General features: G+C 37.1%; 2 protein-coding genes across 3 annotated transcripts in view; one reads left to right on the forward strand and one right to left on the reverse strand.

The window, feature by feature from the left end:
* The window catches only part of CLEC2A (C-type lectin domain family 2 member A), a 29929-nt gene extending 7181 nt beyond the window's left edge, over positions 1-22748 (reverse strand). Inside the window, exons 1-5 of one of the 2 annotated variants that reach the window (XM_032159022.1) lie at positions 22657-22711; positions 16340-16420; positions 12870-13036; positions 8053-8156; positions 4965-5079 (exon numbers count right to left, since the gene is read on the reverse strand). In XM_032159022.1, the coding sequence (XP_032014913.1) occupies positions 4965-5079; positions 8053-8156; positions 12870-13036; positions 16340-16420; positions 22657-22711 (522 nt within the window). Of the gene's footprint in view, positions 1-4964; positions 5080-8052; positions 8157-12869; positions 13037-16339; positions 16421-22656 lie in introns of those variants that run through there. The other variant, XM_032159023.2, reaches the window with a different exon arrangement.
* Positions 1-25964, forward strand: part of CLEC12A (C-type lectin domain family 12 member A) — a 124699-nt gene that overhangs the window by 7284 nt on the left and 91451 nt on the right. The window lies entirely within an intron of this gene.

The raw sequence follows: 25964 nt of genomic DNA on the forward strand, positions 1-25964 counted from the left end.
AAGTGGTGATTTTCTTGGAGCCCACTTATTAGTTTTTGTTTGTTTGTTTTTTGTTTTTTTGTTTGTTTGTTTTTACATATTAGACAGCTATCTGTAACTTGTTTGGCTAGGGTATAAATTCCTATACACCCATAAACTCTGCTGTGTCACACATAATTTGGCATCCCCAGTGGGCCCCTTGATGCAGCTGAGACAAGACTTCCCTCATGAGGGGTTTCGATAACATTTCCCTTTGATCTGGTAATATCCATTTTCCTTCTTGGTTTTCTGTAGCTCATATTTTGATTAATTTTTCCTTTTCATTGGGAGATATAATGGGGACTGCAATAGGGGGAGGAAAACAAGGGGTTAAGTGAAAAACAACCACTTCAGAGGAAATAGCAGTCTGTTTGGCTACCTGATCTGCAAGGTTATTTTTCTGACTTTCAAAGGAAAAGCCTTTTTGGTGTCCTGGAACATGGACAATAGCTATCTCTTTGGGTAACTGGAGAGTATTTAATACTTGGGTGATTAACTCTTTGTGGATGAGATCTTGGCCTTTGCTGTTAATAAGACCTTGTTCAGTCCAAATCTTCCCAAAGGTATGAGCTACCTCAAAGGAGTATTTAGAATCAGTATAAATGGTCCCTTCCTGGTTTTGCAAGCATTTTAAAGCCTGGCTTAATGCAAGCAGTTCGCAAGTTCGGGCAGACCAATTATTAGCCAATCTTCCTGACTCTATTTCTACTAAATCTTCTCCATCTATTATTGAATACCCATTATGTCTTTTTCCCTCAATTACCTGGGAGGTGCCATCTATAAATAAATGCCACCCAGTTTTGAAAGGAGTGTCTTCTAAATCTGGTCTGACTTTTGTGTGGTAGTTAATTAAATCTAAATATATGTGTTCTCTTTTTAGGTTTGGATACCCTGTTAAGAAACCTGCTGGGTTGAGTGAGTTATCAGTGGTTAGTGTTAAATCATTTCTTTCTATTAGAATAGCTTTGTATTTTAAGATGCTTGAGTCAGTGAGTCACTTCCCTGCCTTTTGGTTTAAGATAGTTCTAACTTGATGGGGTATGCTTACCACTAATTTTCCCCCAAAGGTTAACTTCCTGCTTTCTTCAGTCAATAATGTGGTTGCTGCGATAGATTGAATGCATTCAGGCCACCCACATGTACTAGGTTTAAAACCTTTGACAGGAAGGCTACAGACTGCCTGTGGCTTCCGTGTTGCTGGGTAAGTACCCCTAAAGCCACCCCATTATTCATGTTAACAAAAAGGTGGAATGGTTTTTCTAGGGAGGGTAAGGCTAGAACAGTGGCAGTTATAAGCATATGTTTTAATTCTTCAATTTGATGAATTTCTTCAGAAGTCCACAGAAGATGGTCAGGTTTCCATTGAGTAAATTTTTGGTATAAAAGTTTAGTTTTTACAGCATATGAGTGAATCTATAAGCAGCAATATCCAACTAATCCTAAAAATTTTCGGAGCTTCTGCTTAGTTTGAGGCAAAGGTAAGGACCTGATTCCTTCTACTTGTTCGGGTCCCATCCTTCATTTGCCTTTACTTATTAAGAGCCCTAAATATGTAACTTCAGGTTCTACAAACTTGAGTTTTCCTTTTGAAACTCATAATCCTTCCCCTTGTAAATGGTTAAGAAGGTGTGTAGAGAAGGCAGCTACTTTCTCCCTGCATTTTCACCAGATATGAGAAGATCATCCACATATTGGAGCAGACATATATGTTTTGGGGTATGAATTTATTCTGAAACCTGTTCTAAAATTTGGTCAAAAAGGTTAGGGGAATCTGTGAACCCTTGGGGCAAAACTGTCCATCAATACTGTTGTTTCTGTCCAGAATAAGGATCTTCCCATTCGAAAGCAAATATGTCCCGACTGTCCTCAGCCAATGTACAGGCCCAAAAGATATCTTTTAAGTCTATTACTGTAAACCATTGATGGTCATATGGGATTTTGCTGAGGATGGTGTAAGGGTTAGGGACAACAGGATAAGTCATCTGGACTAATTGGTTGATAGCTCTGAGGTCTTGTGCTAGTCGGTATGACCTGTGTGATTTCTTTACAGGCAGTAGTGGGTTGTTAAAAGGGGATATGCAGGGTTCAAGAAGCCCATCTTGAATGACACTTTAAATTATGGGCTTCAAGCCTATTCTGCCTTCTAGGGGAATGGGATATTGTTTTCTTCTTACTACTTCCCCAGCAGTTTTTAGCTTTATATGTTTTGGAAGGACTTGAGGTCTTCCTGATTTTCTTCTGTTGACCAGACATCAGGATGGATTTATCTTTCATCCACACTGGTAAGTAGGTTTAGTGAGGTGAGGAATCCCTCTGGGCCAACATGTAAGCTGATGCCTAGTTCTAGCATTGAGTCCCTTCCTAATAGGTTAATTTCTGCTTCCAGGATTAATAGAAGGTTTATATGAGTTGATTGGTTTTTATACTGACTTCTGTTTCTTCTAAGATTTTTGCATTAACTCTTTCTCCCTTTACCCTTGAGACAGAAAGTTCTGAGGAGCAGGTGATATCAGATGGAGGGAAACAGAGGAGCAGGCTGCTTCTGAATCTACTAAAAAGGTTATGAGTTCATATTTGGGTCCCACCTCTAAGTTTATCAAGGGCTCTCGGTGGGACTTGAGATAAAAGAGACAGAGCGCCTGCCCCCCCCAGTCTTCCTCAAAAGTCATGAGTGGAAGGACTTCTTTTTATTTTTCCCATTCAGGACATTCCCTCTTAAACTGACCTGTTCTTCCACATTTAAAACATCTATTCTGTATTTTCTCTGTTTTGGGTTTCTTTGGCTTGCCCCCCACCCCCATGTTCTTTATAGGATCTGGCAAATGAGGGCCCGGATCCTTTAATAGGGGGCTTGGAAGATGAAAATACTTAGGAGCAACAGTGAGAGGTTTCAAGTCCCCATTTCATTCACCTCTTCTCGAGCCCCCATGTTGTGTGGCAAAATTGTTGCAGACTTTTCCTTAGTTCAGCTAAAGATGGTGTTCTTGTCCTGCCCATGTCCACAAAAATTTAGGCTCACAGATGGTTTAGAGGATGAGTAAATCCGGGTTTTATTGGGTGAAAAGCAAAAAAAAAAAAGGAAAACAGGATCCTCTGCTAGAGCACTTCCTGCTGACCATTCGAATCTCAGGTTCCACACAGGAAGAGGAGGGACCATGCTCGCTCTTCTTTGCTGCAAAAGTTGTGAACTTCCCAAGGCTCCACCTCAGTGGGCAGACTGGTGGGAGTTTTTTCAGGGGACTGCTTCCCACCTGCCTGTCTCATTTTCACACTGTAATCAAGATACTTTTTTTTTCTCTAGCTTTTCTTACTATCTATCCATCTATACTCACATTCCTACTTGTTCTGAAAGATCACAGTTACCCAGGCAGTTAATTAAATCTGCACTAATGTAACAAGGCAGCTTTGATACAACCTTTTGAATGCCCTATAGAATTTAAATTTTATGAAGCATCCAAAGATGTGCCCCAAATTAATTTTCTTTCCTTTTTCTTACTTGGGAGATTGCATTTTTTTTCACTAACCTACTATTTGGTCACTTTGATATTTATTACTTTAGTCTATATAGTATGTTATAATTTTTATGTATAACTCATAATTTATCAATGTTTATTATTTGTAGATGCTATGTTCTGAGTACTTGGGTCCTCCCAAAACTCGTAAGTTGAAAGCTAATCACCAGTGTGATGGTATTGGGGGATGGAGCCATCCATCAGAAGGTGATTAGTTCATGAGGATGGAGCCATATTGAATGGGATTGTGCCCTTATAAAAGGCTCCAGAGAACTGCCGTGTCTCTTTAACCATGGGAGGGCACAGCAAGAAGCTTCCATCTATAAACTAGAAAATGGGCCCTCACCAGACATGAAATCCACTGATGCCTGGACTTCCAGCCTCCAGAATTGTTGAAACTAGCTCAATTGCCCCATGTAAGATGTTTTTGATAAATATAGAAATTGACCCTCCCAGTCTTAAAGGTTGAAACTTATATTTATCTTATCTGAGTTCCTTCCTCAGAAAATTGACCCTCAGGCTTACCATATAGTATCAAGGAGTTGAAACTTCTCTTCCTTACCTCTTCTTAATTCCTGTTTTCCTAATCAACCTCTTACTTCCTGTGGCCAATTCCTCTTCTTTACTCCTCCCTAATACCTGTTTTCCTGCATGTAGTTACATTATGCCCCGGTATATAAACCCCTAATTTTACTCATCTGGGAAGCTGGATTTGAGACTGATCCGTTCTCCTCAGCTGGAGGACCCTAATTAAGCTTTCTTCCCTGCCAATACTTGTCTCACAGAAGCCAAAGTGATTGGCTTTCTGTGTAGCAAGCTATGGGACATAGACCAAACCTCTGTCATTTTGGTAACACTGTAAGAAATAAATTTCTCTTGTTTATAAGTCACCCAGTCTAAGGTATTTTGTTATAGCAGGCTAAATGATCTAGGACAATAAAGTCAATGTTCTTTTTGAGGGGTATTTCCTTGTCTTAAAGATATTGTTGAAGTAAATGTTCAGTTGTATGTGATTATCTTGCAACATTTCTTTAAGCCAAAGTCACTGTAGTTAGTATTTTTAAATATTTACATGTATAGAACACATACTTTTTTTTAACTTCTAAGCTGTAATTCTTGGCTAGCCTATCAATATAAATCCCTTTAAATTGACTTATTACAACCATCATTGTAGCCACAGGTCACCTGTTTATTGTTACTTTCTTTGCTCTGAATTCTTAGTAGAATCAGGATTTTTCTGATTTTTGCACATACTGGAGCAGATACGTATCTTGAATTTATAAAGTTCTGTCTATAATCCTTCATGTATTCAGCAACATTAGGTTCTTTTGTTTCTTACTCACAAGGTTCTATATTGTATAACAGAATAAGTGAGAAAACCACTTTTTCATAGTTCTTTTAATCTTTAAGTGTGGTAGTCAAGTTTTTTCTGCTCTATAAAAAATATTTAGGTTTGCTGCAAATCCACTTGATATCAATAAATCCTCTGGAACTATGGACTCCATCAGCACTCAAGAAAGCAAAGGATCCATTCCCTATAATTTCAAACCTGAAAAAGAACACTATAAGTCAGTCTGGGAACCACTTACAGCTGTAATCAAAAAGACAATTAAGAATAGAGTGATTTTACATATGTTATACCAAACACTGAGCTCCCAGAAAATATACCCACCCATCACCATATGCTGCATTAAAATATCTGGCATGTTAAGGGAAAAATAAGACTGAACATAAGTGTTGGAGTTAAAATCTGTAACCCTATTTAGAACAACTTGGAGATAGGCAGATAGACACATATAGATATACAAAGATAGAAGTAAGACCCTTCTTTCCTTCAATTCTTCCTTCCTTGCTTGCTTCCTTCCTTCCTTCCTTTCTTCTTTCTTTCCTTTCTATCTATATGCAAAGAGAGAGTGTTTGCCAAATTCAAAGATTCCTGAAATTAAAAAAATTCAGTTTTCTGGCGTAATTTTAGGCAATGCACTTTTCAAAAAGTAAAAATAAGATTTATATTTACTTGGTACTTTTGAAACATACTGCAATAGAAACCTAAGAGACTGCTTACAGTATTGTTTTTTACATTTCATTCTCATGGATAGGAAGAATCAATATTGTGAAAATGGCCATACTGCCCAAAGTAATTTATGGATCCAATTCAATACCCATCAAACCATGTTTGACATTCTCCACAGAATTAGAAAAAAACTACTTTAAATTTCATATGAAACGAAAAAAGAGCCCATATAGCTGAGACAATCCTAAACAAAAAGAACAAAGCTGGAGGCATCATGCTACCTGATTTCAAACCATGCTACGAGGCTACAGTAACCAAAACAGCATGGTACTGGTACCGAAACAGACATAGACCAATGGAACAAAATAGAGACCTGAGAAATAATGCCACACGTCTACAACCATCTGAACTTTGACAAACCTGACAAAAAGAAGCAATGTGGAAAGGATTCCATATTCAATAAATGGCTCTGGGAAAACTGGCTATCCATACACAGAAAACTAAAACTGGACCCCTTCCTTACACCTTATACAAAAATTAACTCAAGACAGATTAAAGACTTAAATGTAAAACCCAAAACCATAAAACCCCTAGAAAAAAACCTAGGCAATATCATTCAGGACATAGGCATGGGCAAAGATTTCATGATGAAAGCGTCAAGAGCAACAAAAGCCAAAATTGACAAATGGGATCTAATTAAACTAAAGAGCTTCTGCATAGCAAAAGAAACTATCATCAGAGTAAACAAGCAACTAACAGAATGGGATAAAATTTTGCAATCTACCCATCTGACAAAGGTCTAATATCCAGGATCTGCAAGGAACTTAAATAAATTTATAAGAAAAAAAACATCAAAAAGCAGGCAAAGGATATGAACAGACAATTCTCAAAAGAAGACATTTATGCAGCCAACAAACATGAAAAAAAAGCTCAGCATCATTGATCATTAGGGAAATGCAAATCAAAACCATAATGAGATACCATCTCATGCCAGTCAGAATGGCAATTATTAAAAAGTCAAAAAACTGAAGATGCTGGTGAGGCTGTGGAGAGATAGGAATGCTTATACACTGCTGGTGGGAATGAAATTAGTTCAACCATTGTAGAAGACAGTGTGGTGATTCCTCAAGGAGCTAGAACCAGAAATACCATTTAACTCAGCAATCCCATTACTGGATATATACCCAAAGGAATATAAATAATTCTATTATAAAGACATATGCAAACATATGTTTATTGCAGCACTATTTACAATAGCAAAAACATGGAATCAACCCAAATGGCTATCAAAGATAGACTGGTTAAAAAAAAAATGTGGTACATATACACCATAGAATACTGTTCAACCATAAAAAAGAATGAGTTCATGTTCTTTGCAGGGACACGGATGAATCTGGAAACCATCATCCTCAGCAAACTAACACAGGAACAGAAAACCAAACACTGCATGTTCTCACTCATAAGTGGGAGTTGAACAGTGAGAACACATGGACACAGAAAGGGGAACAACTTACACTGGGGGCAGTAGGGAGTGGGAGAAAGGGGAGGAAGAGCATTAGGACAAATAGCTAATGCATGTGGGGCTTCAAACCTAGATGATGGATTGGTAGGTGCAGCAATACACCATGGCACACACATACCTATGTAACAAACCTACACATTTTGCACTTGTATCCCAGAACTTACAGTAAAATAAAAATATATTTTTAAATTAATTTTCTTTGTTGATAACCAAATCTTTCCTTATTTATAAGTATAATTTGTTCTGTCTTGCATATTTCAATATTTGTTTTATTGGTTGCTTTTTTTAATCTAGCACGTTACTAAAATAATAAGGCAGAGATACATATGTATCCAAGAAAGTTATATAAATAAAAAAGTAAACTAAATAAAAAATAAACAAAAATTTAAAAAATAAATATAATATTGCTTATGATGAACATCTGGAAAGCTAAAGACAACTACACAATCCTCAACTGTTTAACCCAAGAAACACTTTTAACAATTTTAACCCACCCAGGAAATGCTTACAGAAATAAAAATAAATAAAATAAGCAACAAATAAATATAAATAGTATTCATTGTGATGGGCATTTGAAATGTTAAAGACAACTATAAAGTCTTTAACCCTTTAAAGACAAAGAAATCTTATATACACTTTAGTTGGAAAGAAATACAAGTAATACATGAGTTTTGGCTTAAAATTTGCAGAATGATTAAATTTGAATTAGCAAAAGAGCACTAATTGTCAAGACAATAAAGATAAAATAACAAATAAAAATAAAAATGGAAGATTTCACCATGTGTTATTTAACAAGGTGAGAAGAAAATGGGTTGCTCTAGGGTATGCTTCAGTGTGAAAGGGCATATGTCATAGATTGGAGACTGAAAAGTTAATTACACATAGAAAAGAGAAAGATTTGTTTATAATAATACAACTCAAAATGATTTAAAATTTTTCATATGACACACCAGAATAAGAACATTCCTAATACATTGGAAACTCACCAATCATTGAATGTGGTGCCATTTGTCCATTTCCAAGAATCTCCTTGTTTCCTGCTTAGTCCAATCCAGTGCATATCAGTTCCTGCATACCTCTTCAAAAATTCCTTTCACAAAGCAAAGGGAATCAGCGATTACTTAATATGTTACTCAGTGAACATGCTTCCCACCCCAATTATTCGATCTTTTGGGATTCACATTTTAATTTGTCTTCCCTGATGCTTCTATAACAACAAACAGCACAGATGTTGATATTCGGGTTAGTTTTATCAGAAAGATTTTCATTTTGCTTTTTTGCATCTTAAGTATCTCCAAATAATTGGGCTACAATCAAGTCATTGATACCCTTTAGTATGAATGTCACTGATATTGTATGTTTTTTCATATAATCAGAGATAAAACTAACTTCTATATGGATATAATATACTGCAATGAAATCTATTAAGTGATGGCTTTAGTCACTCCTCTATTGGCTTTTTGCTATTAAGCCACAAACATTTTCATTAGCTTTTTGTTCTTTTAACTTTTATTTTAGGTTCTGTGATATATGTGAATGTTTGTTACATAGGTAGACTTGTGTCATGAAGATTTGTTTTACAGATTATTTCATCACCCAAGTATTAAGCCCATTAACCAATAGTTATATCTGTCATATCTGCTATCACATAGTTCTGGGTTAATTACGGCAATGTGCTAATTGAGATCAATAGGAGAGGACTGGAAAGTTTTTTTATGTACATAATTTACATAGGCACTGAAAAACTTCTGTGTTAAACAGAACAATTAACTAATTAAAAGTGAGTCTTACCCAATCCAAATATAAACTGTCAGTACTAGATCAAAGATAAAAGTAGACAGACTGATTAGTTCACAAAAGTCATTTAAAAATTAACTCATCCATAACAAAAGAATCATAAATCAATCACGTAAACACCACTGCAACCATTGTAGTTCTGGTTTTAGCTCTTTGAGGAATTGCCACACTGCTTTCCACAATGGTGGAACTATTTTCACTCCAACCAACGGTGTATAAATGTTCTTTTCTCTGCAGCCTTGCTAGCATTTGTAGTTTTTGGCTTTTTAATAATATCCATTCTGACTGGTGTGAGATGATATCTCATTGTGGTTTTAATGTGCATTTCTCTAATGATCAGTGATGTTGAGCTTTTTTTCATGTTTTTTGGTGAAATGTATATCTTCTTTTAAAAAGGGTCTGTTTATGTCCTTTGCCCAATTTTAATAGGGTTGTTTTTCTCTCGTAAATTTGTTTTAAGTTCCTTAGAGATGCTGATGTTAGACTTTGACAGATGCATAGCTTGCAAAAGTTTTCTCCCATTCTGTAGTTTGTCTGTTTACTGTGTTAATAGTTTCTTTTGCTGTGCAGAAACTCTTAAGTTTAATTAGGTAACATTTGTCCATTTTTGCATTTTTTTTTACCTTTGCTTTTGTTGTCTTTGTCATGAAATTTGCCTGTTTCAATGTCCAGGATGGTATTGCCTAGGTTTTCTTCCAGGCTTTTTATAGTTTGGAGTTTTAGATTTAGGTCTTTAATCCATCCTGAGTTGATTTTTGTATATGGTATAAGGAAGGAGTCTTGCTTCAATCCTTTGCATATGGCTAGCCAGTTATTCCAGCACAATTGATTAAATACGGAGTTCTTTTCCTATTGCCTGTTTTTGTCAGCTTTGTCAAAGATCAGATGGTCATAGGTATGTGTCCTTATTTCTGGGCTCTCTATTCTGTTCCACTGGTCTATGTGCCTGTTTTTGCACCAGTACCATGCTGTTTTGGTTACTGTAGCCCTGTAGTATAGTTTGCAGTCAGGTAACATGATGCTGCTAGCTTTATTCTTTTTGCTTAGGATTGCCTTGGCAATTTGGGCTCTTTTATGATTCCATATGAATTTTAAAATAGTTTTTGTTTCTAATTTCGTGAAGAATATCATTGGTAGTTTGACAGGAATAGCATTGAATTTCTGTCATTCCAGCCAGTTCAGCCTGGTTAAGAACTCTTGTTGGAGAACTGGTGCAGTTGTTTGGAGAACATATGACACTGTGACTATTTGAGTTACTGGAGTTCTTGCATTAATTCTCTCTCATCTCTGCAGTGGGTGTTAATTTAACTGCAGTGTATATTTAGTACAGTCAATAGACCTCTCTTCTGTTTGTTTTCATAGGGCTGAATCTTTGTGCAGGGTCTTTATTTGAAGGTGACTTCTTTAGTTTTTTTTTTTTTTCTTTTTTTTTTTTTTGAGACGGAGTCTCGCTCTCTCGCCCAGGCTGGAGTGCAGTGGCGCGATCTCGGCTCACTGCAAGCTCCGCCTCCCGGGTTCACGCCATTCTCCTGCCTCAGCCTCTCCGAGTAGCTGGGACTACAGGCGCCTGCCACCACGCCCGGCTAATTTTTTGTATTTTTAGTAGAGACGGGGTTTCACCGTGGTCTCGATCTCCTGACCTCGTGATCCGCCCGCCTCAGCCTCCCAAAGTGCTGGGATTACAAGCGTGAGCCACCGCGCCCGGCCGACTTCTTTAGTTTTAGAAGGGGTTATGTTAGTGAGATACTTTTGGTGTTGAAGCTTTGAGGTGTGATCCAGTAGGTTGTGCTTGGACATATTTGTCAGTTGGGACACTCTTGATCCATTGTGTGGCTCCCTTACGTTTCCTCACAGTTGCAGCCATGTTCTCTCTCGATGTTCTGAAAATGTGGGTTTCTCTCCCCCTTGAGTGCTGGTTATAGATTGTGGCTTGGCAATCCTAGGCTGCCCACTGCAGCTCTTGGGTGATTTCAGTGTTTATATTTCTTCCCCAACTTGGAGGCAGCAATGGAAGAGAACTTAGTAGTGGTTAAAGCCAATGGTCGTTTACTTTTCTCCTGGGAGCTTTGCTCCAGAGAGATGCAAGTAAGCAATCATTCAGTGCAATCAGCCCAGGATGGAGGGTCTCTGCTGTGGGCCCAAGCTGGGGGTTCCATGTCTGGTGATGAGCAAGGTGGGTGGGCAGAGCCTGTGGAGACGGACTGGCCTCCTCTCCTGCAGCTTGTTGGAGGTGTGGATGAGAGACTTAGGGTCTTTGCTCCTTCATTAGTCTGAGGGCAGCAAGGGCAGTTCCAGTGCAGAGGCAGTGGCAGAGAGGTTTCCCGTTGCCCCTGGAGGCTCTCTCTAAGACATTCCAGAGCTGCTACTGGCTCAATAGCTCTTGGGAGGGGGGCTGGAGGCCCAGGCCTGGAGGACCCTCCTGGTGAGGAGACAAGGAGATGGGCACCCATGTAACAGTCTGGCCACTTTATCATAGGGCCGCTGTGGTATGCTGGTGGCCATCTCCAGTCCCTATTTACCTCGGATTTTCTGATACCTGTAGGTACCAACAGTGAAGCCTGCAAAACAGCAAAGGTGGCCTGCCCCTCCCTCTGTGAGCTCTGTGCCAGGGAGGTACATACCTATTACCGGCCCAAGCACACCTGTAGGAGGCAGCTAAAGACCCTGGTTGGAGATCCTGCCCAGTGAGGAGGAATGGGATTGGGTACTCACTCACAAGGGCAGTCTGGCCACTTTTTTGTAGAGCAGCTGTGCCGTGCTGGGGGACCACTTCCACCCCTGGTCAAATTGGACTCTCCAAAGCCTGAAGGCTGGATGGCTAAGTCACCCAAACAGCAAAGATGGCTGCCCACATCTCCCTCTGGGAGCTGTTTCAGGGAGGTGCAATGCTGTTATTGATGGCTGGCTAGAACTCCAAGCCAGCGGGTCCTATCCTGTGAGATGCCATGGAAGTGGGTCCTGCAGAATGTCACTGCTCAGCCTCCTGGATTCAGCCCCTTTACTAGGGACATGTAAGGGGGTCTAACCTCCCTCTTTGCTGGAGTTTCAACTACTTTTGCTGGGAAGCCTGGAACTCCTGGCTATAGATCCTTCATGGGTGTTAGTAGAAGATTACATGAGATTTTCTAGTTTCAGTGCTTAGAACACTGTTTAGCACATATTGTCATATACAGTTGACTCAAACAATGTGGCAATAAGGGGCACTGACCCCCTGTGCAGTCAAAAGTCTGTATATAACTTTTGACTCTTCAAAAAGTTAACCATGCTGGGTATGGTATCTCATGCTAATTCTAGCACTTTGGGAGGCTGAGGCAGTAGAACTGCTTGATCTCAGTTTGAGACCAGCCTGGACAACATAGTGAGACCTCATCTCTACAAAAAATAAACAAAATTAGCCAGGCATGGTGGTCTGCACCTGTAGTCCCAGCTACTCAGGAGGCTAAGGTGGGAGGATTGCCTGATCCCAGGAATTCAAGGCTGCAGTGAGCTGAGATTGCACCACTGCACTCCAGCCTAGGTGCCAGAGTGAGACTCTGTCTTAAAAACAAACAAACAAACAAACAAAACAGAAAACTTAGCCACTAGTAGCCTGCTGTTGACTGGAAGTCTTACTGATAACATAAAAGTAAATTAACACACATTTTCATGTTATTTGAATTATATGCTGTATTATTACCATAAAGGAAGCTAGAGAAAAGAAGATGTTACTAAGAAAATCATAAGAAAAATATATTTACTATTCATTAAGTGGAAGTGAAGACATCATAAACGTCTTCATCCTCTTTGTTTTCATACTGAGTAGGCTGAGGAGGGGGAAGAAGAGGAGGGTTTGCTCTTGCTGTCTCAAGGGTGGCAGAGGAAAAATAATCCATGTATAAGTGAACCCACACAGTTCAAACCCATGTTGTTCAAGGATCGATTGTATTATAGTATTAGCTATTATTGTTTTATTATGTTTTTATACAAACAATCTCTGAAATTACTGAAGACTTTTCTGTTTTCTTACCATGTCTTCTTGTGTATCAATCTGAGCAAGTTCTGCTTTTTGCAAACTACAAAATATTTTACTGGCTGTCCAATTTCTGGTATCATCAGAAAAATAGAAACACTTATCTCTCACTCCAAGCCAGTCCCCTGAACATGCCACAGGTTTAGCATGTTCGTACCATGTGGCTGAAAAAAAAAAGAAAGAAATGATCAGATAAAGCATAAGTTAAAAAGTGTTTCTACTCATTCAGGTGTATTAATTTTACTTTTTGTTCCCACGGTTTGAGGCCTGTAAGTTAGCTTCCCCTCTCCCCAGAATGAGGATGAATTAACTTCCCCTGTCCGTAAGGAAGATCATTTGGTGATCAAGCAGTATATATTTTTTTCTATTTCCCTGGCTTCTATTTTGAGAAATGGAACCACTAGCTTCTCATAATCTATATTTGCAAATCAAAACCACAATGAGATATCATCTCACACCAGTTAGAATGGTGATCATTAAAAAGTCAGGAAACAACAGATGCTGGAGAGGATGTGGAGAAATAGGAATACTTTTACACTGTTGGTGGGACTGTAAACTAGTTCAACCATTGTGGAACACAGTGTGGCGATTCCTCAGGGATCTAGAACTAGAAATACCATTTGACTCAGCCATCCCATTACTGGGTATATACCTGAAGGATTATAAATCACGCTGCTATAAAGACACATGCACACGTATGTTTATTGTGGCAATATTCACAATAGCAAAGACTTGGAACCAAACCAAATGCCCATCAATGATAGACTGGATTAAGAAAATGTGGCACATATACACCATGGAATACTATGCAGCCATAAAAAATGATGAGTTCATGTCCTTTGTAAGGACATGGATGAAGCTGGAAACCATCATTCTCAGCAAACTATCACAAGGACAGAAAACCAAACACCGCATGTTCTCACTCATAGGTGGGAATTGAACAATGAGAACACGTGGACACAGGGAGGGGAACATCACACACTGGGGCCTGTCGTGGGGTTGGGGGAGTGGGGAGGGATAGCATTAGGAGACATATCTAATGTAAATGACGAGTTAATGGGTGCAGCACACCAACACGGCACATGTATACATATGTAACAAACCTGCACGTTGTGCACATGTACCCTAGAACTTAAAGTATAATAATAAAAAAAGAAAGAAAAAATAATAATCGCTATACTGACTGGCCTGAGATGGTAGCTAATGTGGTTTTGATTTGCATTTCTCTACTGACCAGTGGTGATGAGCTTTTCTTCATATGTTTATTGGCCACATAGATGTCTTTTGTCTTTCTGCGCTTTTTAATCAATGAATAAATGAACATAAAAACTTATTGTAGAAACTCTTGTCTATATTTAACTTCCAGATGTTTAGACAGCAATAACATTAAGCTCTAAGACTACACTGACAGTAGAGACTATAAACAAGAAGGCTATCAGTATTCTTGAGAATGACTGAAACCCAACCCAACCCAACCCAACCCAATCAAACCAAAACAAAACAAAGAGCGGTGCTACTTAACCAAATTTAAGTGCTAAATTCAGCAAAGCACGCATATGGAAAACCAAGTGTTGGGGACTATTTGGCCATGGCTCAGGAATTAAATTCTACTTTTGGATCTTTTTCACAAAATAAACCCATAGAACCCAGAGGAAATTTAACAACTTCATTTTTACAAATATTGCAACTCCAATGAGACAATCTTGCAACAGGTCACATATGCCATTATTTCTTTGTTTTTTTTTTTTTTTCATTTAACTTAATATGATAGCGAAGGAGTTCAGAACATGATGCCCTGAAATATGTCACTCAAGCATATAGACTGTTTTGAGTTAAAGGCACTTTTAAAACAGCAGATGCAAGAGAAAACACTCCGAGCTTCCTTCTTTTTCTTATAAGCAGGAGATAAAATACCTACGTGAAAGATATCTTCTCTATGCCAGAAGGAAAGCAACATTCTTATAGTCAAGGATAGGTAGTTGAGGCCAAAGGAAATGTGTGCAAACAACATTTGTTAATTTAACATTTATTTTTCCGGTCACTTTTCTACCCAATTAATTACCCTAGATCAAACCCCTTTGTCTTGCCACATTTTCATAATTTATTACCCTTTGTTGAATTCAATATATAAGTGTGCAACTCTACCTGCATCTTTAGGCTTTCATAAGGAGGACATGCATGTCACGTCAAACTTATATTAACTAAACGCATGTGCTTTGCTCAAGTTGATGTGTTTTGTGCCAATTTCATTCTCAGGCCCAGCAGAAAAACCCTGAGAGGGTAGAGGTAAGATTTTGCATCCCAACTAATAGAAATAAATAAAGTTTTATAGGACAAACTATTAGTGACATAACTTACTCTTGATTAAAAAGAAATTAAAGGAATGCTACAATTATGAAGGTCAAGCTGCATGGTTTTTAAAATTTATCAAGCATTATAGTTATACAGCCAAGGTTTTTGATCCTAGGTCTGGAATGTATTATTTGTGAGAGGCAACTTACTCATTCTCTCCTGTATATTTTTTGTCTGTAAATGGATTTTCTTATACCTGTATCCTAGTCTAATGAGGATTAAATACAAATAACAGAGTATAGTGTATTTAACATTGGCTCACTAATTTACAAACTCTAAAAAAGAAAATTATCTGTAACAAGCCCATAGAACTGATGTTTATGTGGGATTTTTTTATAAATATAGAAATTGATCCTCCTAGTTTTAAAACTTGAAACTTAACATTTGTCTTATTTGAGTTCCTTCTTTAGGAATCTGACCTTTAGGCCTCTCAGATAGTTAACAGGAAACTGAAAGTCACCAGATCACCACTTCCAGACAAGGGACTCCTCACTGTCATGATTTTCTAACCGACCACCTGCTCCCTGCTGACCAACTCTTCTTCCCTACCCCTACCATTAGGTAAGCTCCCTGTTGACCAGGCCTAACATCCTCCTTACCTCTCCCTAATTCTTGTTTTCTCACACATAGTTTACCTTTCTTTCCTGCTATATGAACCCCTAATTTTAGTCAACTGGGTAGATGAATTTGATACTGATCTCCCATTCTCCCTGTTGATACCACCCAAATAAAAATCCCATTTCCCTGGGAATAGTCATTGTCTCCGGGATTGGCTTTCTGTACCCTGAGCAATGGGGCCTAGACTGAACCCCTGGCATTTCAGTAACATAGCTATTGGCTGTTGCCATCTGGTGGTCATCTAAGAATTTAAGATTATTTTTCTTAAGCATCGAGGACTATAAAGTCAAGAACATAATTTTATTGTAAAACTGAGAGTGTTTTGGGGAGAGGCAAGGATTATGGTAAAAACTGTTGAACTGGTAAAAATTTGAGGACAAGTGTCTATAAAACCCTTTAATCACTCTAGATCTGGGAGATTTGGAGTTAAACTTGAGATATACATGGACCCATCAGGTGTGAAGAACCATAGAAAGTGTATGAATTAAACCACTCACCTATCATAATAATGCAAACTGTAAAAATAAAAATCAGGAAGCACATAAGGCCAGTCTTCCAGTTTTCTTTCAACTTGCAAACTGCAAATTAAATCAACACATATTATAAAATTTCTGAATAAACACTGACTGGATATTATTACTAGTGTATTCCTTTCCTATAATTGTTAATCAGGAAACCCTCAATCAAGTATATGCATCTCAAAATAACAAAGGATAGCAAACCATCACAAAGTCCAAGGAAGATAAGTACCAAAAAATGATTGCTATAGCTATTCAGCCGGAGAGAGTGGTGAGTGGAGAAACCACTGAGTCTTGGGAGAATGAGGAAGGAAAGTTTACTCAAAAGGTAGAAATAGTTTGAATGGGGGATTGTAAGCAAAAAAGCATAAAGATCATCAAAAGGTCCATGATTAGAACAAATGCTTATAACAGATATATAAGGCAATAGAATTAAAGACAGGAAAGAAAGGAGTCATAAGGTCATGACAGAAGACCTTAAATGAGAGATATATTTTTCTTTATTCTTTAAGCCATGGAGGAAAGAAACAATGTGTTTCAGCAAGAGAATATTCAAGATAAAAGCAGTAATTTATTTATTTGTGGTAAGCAAAATTAGAGAAGACTCAGGATTTGACACTCGTGGAAATGCTATGAGGTTAAGAACAAATAATAATTCTATTAATGATAAAGTAATTGTAGCTGATATATCATCAGTAGATGTAGAAACAATCTAGGAAGAATGTGTGTGTGTGTATGTGTGTGTGTGTACAGTCATGCATAGCTTAACAATGGGGAGATATTTTGAGAAATGTGCCTTTAGGTGATTGTGTCCTTGTGGGAACATCATAGAGTGTACTTACACAAACTTAGACAGTATAGCCTACTAACACCTAGGCTATATATTACAGACTGTTGCTCCTAGACTACAAACCTGGATAGCATGTTATTGTACTAATTACTGCAGGCAATTATAACACAATGCTAAATACTTGCATCTAAACATAGAAAAGGTACAGTGAAAATACCATACAAAAGATCAAAAATGGTACACCTTTACAGGGCAGCTTTATTGTAATCTTATGGGACCATTGTCATTATGCAATCTGTCATTGACCAAAACATTGTTCTGTGGTGCATGACTATATGTATATATAGTGCATATATGCATAAACACAGATTATATATATGTATGCATGCCTATATGCATATATATGCTTTATATGTATGTATATATACATGTACATGTACATACATGTATTTAAATATTAGAAAAGAGGACTTGAAGAAAGAAAAATTTAAAAAGAAGTCATAAGCTTTCTCTCTTTCTTCAGAGCTTAAAGCAGCCTTAGTGAATGAAAACTAAAAAAAGTTACTAGTTTTCATGAGATCACCAGACTACAGATAATGTGCAACAAAGCAATTTCAAGAAGGGATTGAGATTCTAAGATGTTTACAAAGAGAATGTTTGATAGGAAGAAGAGTTTGGTAATTTATCTTACATCAACAGAAACAATAGCTAAAGATAGAAAACATAAAATGCGTTTTTTTTTTCAAGATTAAGGAGAAATGAAGAACAAGGAAGAGGAAAAGATAAAAACCAGTGCACAGGCCGGGCGCGGTGGCTCACGCTTGTAATCCCAGCACTTTGGGAGGCCGAGGCGGGCGAATCACGAGGTCAGAAGATCGAGACCACCGTGAAACCCCGTCTCTACTAAAAATACAAAAAATTAGCCGGGCGTGGTGGCGGTAGTCCCAGCTACTCGGAGACACTGAGGCAGGAGAATGGCGTGAACCCGGGAGGCGGAGCTTGAAGTGAGCCGAGATTGCGCCACTGCACTCCAGCCTGGGCGACAGAGCGAGACTCCGTCTCAAAAAAAAAAAAAAAAAAGAAAAAAAAAAAAAACCACTGCACAGATTTCAGACAGTCAAAAGACTAATTTGTGGGCAAAGCCACATCTTACACAAATGGTATTGAAACAACTGAGAAAAAAAGACTTTACCATACTACAACATCAGTTTAGAAAATTTATTTAAGACATATCATTGACCTGAACATGAAACCTGAAACCATAAAATTTCTAGAAAACATAAAATAAATTGTTTGTGACCATGAGAATTAGTTAAGATGTCTTAAAGAGAGAAGAGAAAGTACAGTGTAAAATTAAAAGAAAATGATAAATTGAATTTAATTGAAATGTAAGGGCCGGACACAGTGGCTCATGCCTGTAATTCCAGCACTTTGGGAGGCCAAGGCGGGTGGATCACCTGAGGTCAGGAATTTGAGACCAGCCTGGCCAACATGGTGAGACTCCTTCTCTACTAAAAACACAAAAAATTAGCTGGGTGTGATGGCAGGCACCTGTAATCCCAGCTATTCGGGAGGTTGAGGCAGGAGAATACTTGAACCCAGGAGGCGGAGGCTGCAGTGATCAGAATCGCGCCACTGTACTCCAGCCTGGGCGACAGAGTGAGGCTCTGTCTTAAAAAAAAAAAAAGAGAAAGAAAGAAAAGAAAGAAGAAAGAAAGAAAGAAAGAAAGAGAAATTTAAACCTCTGCCCATTTCAAGATACAAGACACTGTTGTGAATATAAATATGCAAGTTACAGACTGGGAGAAAATAGTCACAATACATGTATGCAAAAAAGACTAGTACCGAAAATATTAAAAGGTCTGTAATTTAGAGATATATCTCTAAATTAAACAAGTACAAACAACTTGATAAAAAAAAAAAGAACCAAAGTCTTGAACAAATACTTAAAAAAGAATACATGCAAGTGAGCAATAAGCACATAAAAGATGTTCCATATTATTAGTCACAAGCAAAATGCAGAATAAAACCACAATGGAATATGACTACATGCCACTTGCACTGTTAAAATGAAAAAGACTGACAGTATCAGGTGTTAGCAGGGAATAGAACAACCAAAACACATACACAACTGGTTAAAGTACAAAAATGTGTAAGTGTTCTGGAAAATTCTTTAGCAGTTTCTATTTTTAATTAAAATACATGTCCTTCATTCCTGTTCTGGCATGCGATATTTGCAATAGATTGGAAGTCATCCCTACTGTTCTCACAGTGACAACAACAAAAAAAGCTGAAAAAACTAAATAAAAACAACACTTCTAGTATACAGAAATAGCATTGATTTGTTAAACGTGCTCTTTTAAGTAAACTTCTTGAACTCTGGTATTATTTCGAATAGTTTTTTAGTTGATTCTGTTGGTATTTATTTTTATATAATCAAATTATCTGAAAATATTGCAGATACAACTCTTCCATTGCAATCCTTTTCCTTTATAATTCCTTTTGTTTTCTTATATCACTGGTTACCTTTAGCATTGTACTACACTATTGCTAAACAGTAGTAGTTACAGTGAACATTTTTTTCTTGTTTTTAATCTTAAATGGAATGTTTAAATTTTCATTATTAAGCACTGTAAAAATGCTGTATAAATTTAACATACAACATTAGCAATTTAGAAAAGAATTTTTCTATTCCTGGTTTCTTAAGAGGGACTTATCTCAGATAGACATTGAATGTTATATGTTTTCTTATTGTTATCAAATGCACTTACTGAATAATCATGTGGACTTTCAAAAATTTTCAGTGGGGTAGCTTGCACTGATATTCTGATATCAAAGCATTCCTAAGATAAATCTTCTTGAATATGAATTTTTAACTGCTTTGTTGTATATAGTAAGTAAATATTTTCTTGGAATTTCTACTTCTAATTTCATAAGAAGATGAGTCTGTTTCTTTTTGTCTTGTTCTGACTTTGTTTGGAAATCAAAAAGTCTATTAAATCAGGTTTTTGCTATTTTTTGAAGCAAGATGTCCAATACAAAAATTAGCTACTTCTTGAAAGATCAGTAGATTACTCTATTTTAGTTGCCTTTTCAATTTATTTATTTTTAATTTCTATAATTCTATAATTATTTATTCTCATTACATTTTGGCATTTTATTTTTTTTAGACCTCTACATTCTTTTTTTTGTATTTATAAATGCATTAGTGTTTTAGTTTGCTAGGCCTGCCATAACAAGTTGTCACAAAGTGGGCGGCTAAAATTAACAGGAATTTATTGTCGTACAGTTCTGGAGACAAGAAGTCTGAAATTAAGATGTTGGTTGGATGGGTTCCTTGTGAGGTCTGTAAGGAAAGAATCTGTTCCAGGCCGTTCTCCTTGGCTTGAAGATGGTGTTCTCCCTGTATATGGGTCTGTCTCTAAATTTTCCTTTTTTATGAGAACACCAGTAATATTAAATTAGGTCCCACCCTACCGACCTAATTTTAACGTGATAAAGACACTATCTCCAAACCAGATCACATTCTGAGGTAGAGGGGGTTAGAGCTTCAATATATACAATTTTAAGGGAACAGAGTTTGCCCCATAACAATTGATGAATTATTTCCATAATGTTTTATTAAATTTTAATATTTGTGGTTTTTGTGATTATTTGTACTTTTTGGATATTTTCTTTATTGTATCTTCTTCTGCAAACTTTTAGCCATCTAGTTCTCTAGTCTTTTCTAATAGCCACCATTTGATTTGTTATCCCTCTCATTTCTTCTCTTTTTCACTAACATCTCCTATTACCTCATTTTTAAATTTTGTATATTTTTATATCACTCTATTGTGCCAAGATGCATGTTTTTTCTTATCTATTTTGTTTGCACACTTTTGAAGTTTCAGTTTGAGGTATTTGGCTTTTATTAATTTTAGAAGTTGGAATATTATTTCTTCAAATATTTCCTATCCACTATTCTTTTTCTCTCTCTCTCTGTTTCAGATTCTTGTTATCTGGAAGGTGGCATTTCTACTTCTATTTTTCATATCTCTCAGCTTTTATTTTATATTTTCTAATTGTTTTCTTTTCTGTCATGTTTTTAATAGCGTCTCCTAGGTCTTATTCATTCTTAATCCGCGTCCATTCTACTAATTAACTCCTCAAAATGTTCTTTATTTCAAACATTATATTTCTATAACTATTATTTTCACTTGGTTTTTATTGTGTTCTTGGCCCTTCTTCATTTTATTAATATCTTTTCTTTTGGAGCATTTTTATTTTGCTTTAATTAAATTCTCAGAATAGATGTTCTAATGATTCCTGCAGCCCGGCTTTCTCATAATCTTCCAGTAAATGCTTCACAGTACTTCATGTTTTGTCTCTTTTCGTTACGCAGTGAGATAGATTTTCTTCCACTTTTTACTCTCTAAACTCTTAAATCTGTTACCCAGACAAGCCTGACTAATTTATTTGGAGAAAGGAATGGAATCTTATTTCTTTTTGTAATACTAATGTCCAACTGTGTAAAATGTAGAATAATTTTTAAAAATTTTCTTATGAGGTTTTCATAGATCAAGAGTTCGTAACTATAACCAACAGTTAGAATATACAAGGAAGTAAATTTAACCTTACCCTAAAGAAACTCCTAACTAGAACGTCCTTAAATTAAAATGGAAAGTCTTCTAAGACGGAGAGATATTATCACTGAAAACATTCTAGTATAGGCTGCTAGAAATGTTGTAGCTAGAAATGGCACAGTAGATGAAAAGTTTTACTAGGTAGCTACTGAGGTCTCTTCAACCCTTAAGAGTATCAGGCTTACTTATTATTAAAAGAATTATCCCAGTTGCCCTGGGAATTCATATCAGTAAACTCTAACAGTGGTTTCAGCTGGAGTCCGTAACTCATTTCAAGATTTTACTTTTTATGTCTTCACTGTCTTTATCTTAAAGTTTTGGCAGGCTTCCTATTCCAGTCATTTGGCATACAATTCATTCGTTTTCTTTAACATAAACCCTCAGAACTATTGTGAATGGAGGGTGTTTGTATGTGTACCTTGTTTTTATTTATTGGTTTGTTTATGTTTCAATCCACTGAAAACAAACTTCATTGTTATCCTTAGCTGAATCTTAACAATTTTTGAAAAGTTCTTTTCAGTCTCATTAAGTCACAATCATCAAGCCTCCTTCCAGAGTGAAGCATTTGCTTTTTATTCTGTATAAAAGTGTTAAGCAATTTTTTTCCTGTGAAAGTACATTTTAAAAACATTCTTATTGAGATATAATACACGTACCATAAAATTCTCTCCCGAAACCTTCTTTCACACAAGCTTATACCCTCTCTTGCAGACATAAAACTCTACATGCTCTAGCAGGCTTCCACAATTCTCCAGAAGTGCTTCCCCATCCCTCACTTACTTTAGTAGACTTTCACGGTAAGTAAAGAGTCCACATTTTTAAGCTGTCCTGTATTTTGTTTTATCTTTCCTTTAGTTCCTTCTCATTCACTCTATAAAACTTACTTATCCGATGTATGAAGCCATCAGCTCTGCCATCCCGTAGCTCTGGATTATTCATAGCAATGTGCTAACTGATGGAGATAGGAGAGGACTAGAAAGCTTTTTATGCGTCACTTACTTAGGCACAGAGCAAGCTTCAGTCAAAAGAGACTCACCAAATCCAAATGGAAAATGTCGGTACTAATTTTAGATCAAAGATAAAAGTAGGCAGACTTGTTAGTGTAGGGAAGGAATTTAAAAATTAACTCATCAGTAACAAAAGGATCGTAAAGTCAATCATATAAACACCACAACAACCATGCTATGGAACATTTCCATCATCTTTTTTTCCTTTTGTAATCACTATCTTTTCTGACCCTGGACCTTGGCAAGCATTAATTTGCTTTATATCAACATAGTTTTTCCTTTCATGGAATTTTTTTTTTTTTTTGAGACAAGGTCTCACTGTGTTTGCCCAGGCTGGAGTGCAGTGGGGAAAACTCGGCCCATTGCAACCTTGACCTCCTTGGCTCAAGCAATCCGCCTGCCCTAGCCACCCAAGTAGCTGGGACTACAGTCGCGCACCATCATGCCCTGCTAATTTTATTTTTTGTAGAGACTAGGTCTCATTATATTGCCCAGACTGGTCTTGAACTCCTGGGCTTAAGTGATCCTCTGGCTTCAGTCACCCAAAGTGCTGGGATTACAGGCGTGAGCCACCACGGCCAGCCCCTTTCATAGAATTTTATATAAATGGTGTCATATAATATGTAGTGTCTTGTCTTTTGCTTATTTCATTTATAATGCTTTTGAGATTCACTCAAGTTGTTGTGCATGTAAGTAGTTCATTCCCTTTTATTTCTTAGTAGTATTCCCACTGTATGTTATACCAGAAATTATCTCTTCGATCACTAGTTGATGGACTTTTGTTTCTAGGGTGTGACTGTTATGTATGAAACTGCTGTACACAAGCATTTTTGTGTGAGCAAGTTTTCTCTTGGATAAATTCCCAGAAATTGAATTGCTGCATCATATAAAAAGTTTGAATTGCTGCATGTTTATAAAAAGTTGTCAAACTGGCCGGGCGCGGTGGCTCACGCCTGCAATCCCAGCACTTGGGGAGGCCTAGGCAGGCGGATCACGAGGTTAGAAGATCGAGACCATCCTGGCTAACACGGTGAAACCCCGTCTCTACTAAAAATACAAAAAATTAGCCAGGCGTTGTGGTGGGCACCCGTAGTCCCAGCTACTCGGGAGGCTGAGGCAGGAGAATGGTGTGAACCCGGGAGGCGGAGCTTGCAGTGAGCCAAGATCGTGCCACTGCACTCCAGCCTGGGCAACTGAGCAAGACCAGTCTCAAAAAACAAAAAACAAAAAAAACTGTCAAACTGTCTTCCAAAGTAGGTGTATGAGATTCAGTTTCCATCAACAATATATGAGACAGTTCCAGTTACTTCACATCTTCAACACCACTTGTTATTGTCTGTTTTAATTTTAGCTCTTCTACTACATATGTATTCATCTCACATATGGTTTCAGTTTACATTCCTCTAGCAACTAATCATGTTGAGCATCTTTTTATGTGCATATTGATCATATGTCTTCCTTGGTGACATGTTTGTGCAATACTTTGCCAGTTTTTCATTGGGTTGCCTATTATTAAGTTATGAGTTCTTTTTGAATATTGGTTATGAGTCACTCATTGTATATATGTTTTGCCAATGTTCTTTCCCAGTGTATGACTTTATTATTTACTTCTTCACAGTTTTTTTTGAAATGTCAAAAGTATTTCTTTTAAATAAAGCCAAATTTATCATTCTTTCCATGGTGTATGAGTTTTGTATCTTCACTGTGAAACCTTTGCCTATCTCAAGGTCACAAAGATTACCCCATTTTTTTCTGGACTTTTTAAACTTTTAGCTCTCATATTTAGGTTTTTGGCTCATTTTGATAAAAGCTTTGCATATGGGATACTTTGCATAAAAATCAATGTAAAATTTTCAAAATATGAATATCCCATTGTTCCAGGACCATTTGCTGAGATTATCTTTCTTTTTTGAATTACTTTGTCACTTAGCTGAAAATTCAGTCTCCTTTAATTAGTACTCAGCAATGTTTTAGAGTTTTTAGTATACAACTTTTGCACATACATCATCATTTGTATCCCCACGTATTTTATATTTTTGATATCAGTGCAAATGGTATTATAGAGTGAACTTAAATTTCCAATTGTCTGGCCATGGTGGCTCACTCCTGTAATCTCAGCACTTTGGGAGGCCAAGGCAGGCGGATCACGAGGTCAGGAGATTGAGACCATCCTGGCTAGCACGGTGAAACCCCGTCTCTACTAAAAAAAAAAAACCAAAAATTTAGCCGGGCGTGGTGGCAGGTGCCTGTAGTCCCAGCTACTCGGGAGGCTGAGGCAGGAGAATGGCGTGAACCCGGGAGGTGGAGCTTGCAGTGAGCCGAGATCGCGCCACAGCACTGCAGCACTCTAGCCTGGGCGACAGAGTGAGACTCTGTCTCAAAAAAAAAAAAAAAAAAAAAAAATCCAATTGTCTATTGTTAGGATGTAGGAATGTAATTTATTTTTGTTTATTTACTTTGCATCTTCAGACTTGGCTGAACTATTCACTTATTCTTTCTATTATCTGTTTTTTAGCTTCCTTAGGATTTCCTGCAGAAGTGTTTATGCCACCGTGAATAAAGGCCATTTTACTTCTTTTCTAATAAGGATTCCTTTTGTTTCTTTTTCTTACCTTCTTTTACTGCTAGCACCAGCATAATTGTCGAATGAAAGGGGAAGATTTCCTATTCCTGCAATGTCTCCAGTCTTAGGAGGAAACCATTATCTTCTATCGTAAGGTATGCTAAGTGTAGGGTTTTGAAGACGCTATTTATCAGCTTGGGAAAGTTTCCTTCTATTCTTAGTCTTAGTTTACTGATCTGGCTAGATGTTTATCCATCATTGAACTGTATAAAAGTTGATCTTTCCAAAACATCAGATATTGTTTCCATTAATTTTCTCTTTTAGTTTTCTTGTTTTTATTTCATTGTTTTCACTTCATTCTTTTCTACATTAGGTTTAGTTTTCTCTTGTTTTTCTCTTTTAATGTAGAAGGCTAGATTAACTTAAGGCTTTTCTCCATTTCTAATATTAGCACTGCTTTGCTCTCCATTTCCTCCTATGCACTCTTTTAGCTTCATCCCACAAAACGATGTTGTGTTCACATTTACATTCAGTTCAAAATATTTCATAATTTTCCTTGTAATTTCTTCTTTTTCTTATGCATTAATTTGGGGTATGTTTTTACATTCTAAATATGTGGGGA

Source organism: Hylobates moloch, unplaced genomic scaffold, assembly GCF_009828535.3.
Source record: "Hylobates moloch isolate HMO894 unplaced genomic scaffold, HMol_V3 SCAFFOLD_8, whole genome shotgun sequence".
NCBI lineage: Eukaryota > Metazoa > Chordata > Mammalia > Primates > Hylobatidae > Hylobates > Hylobates moloch.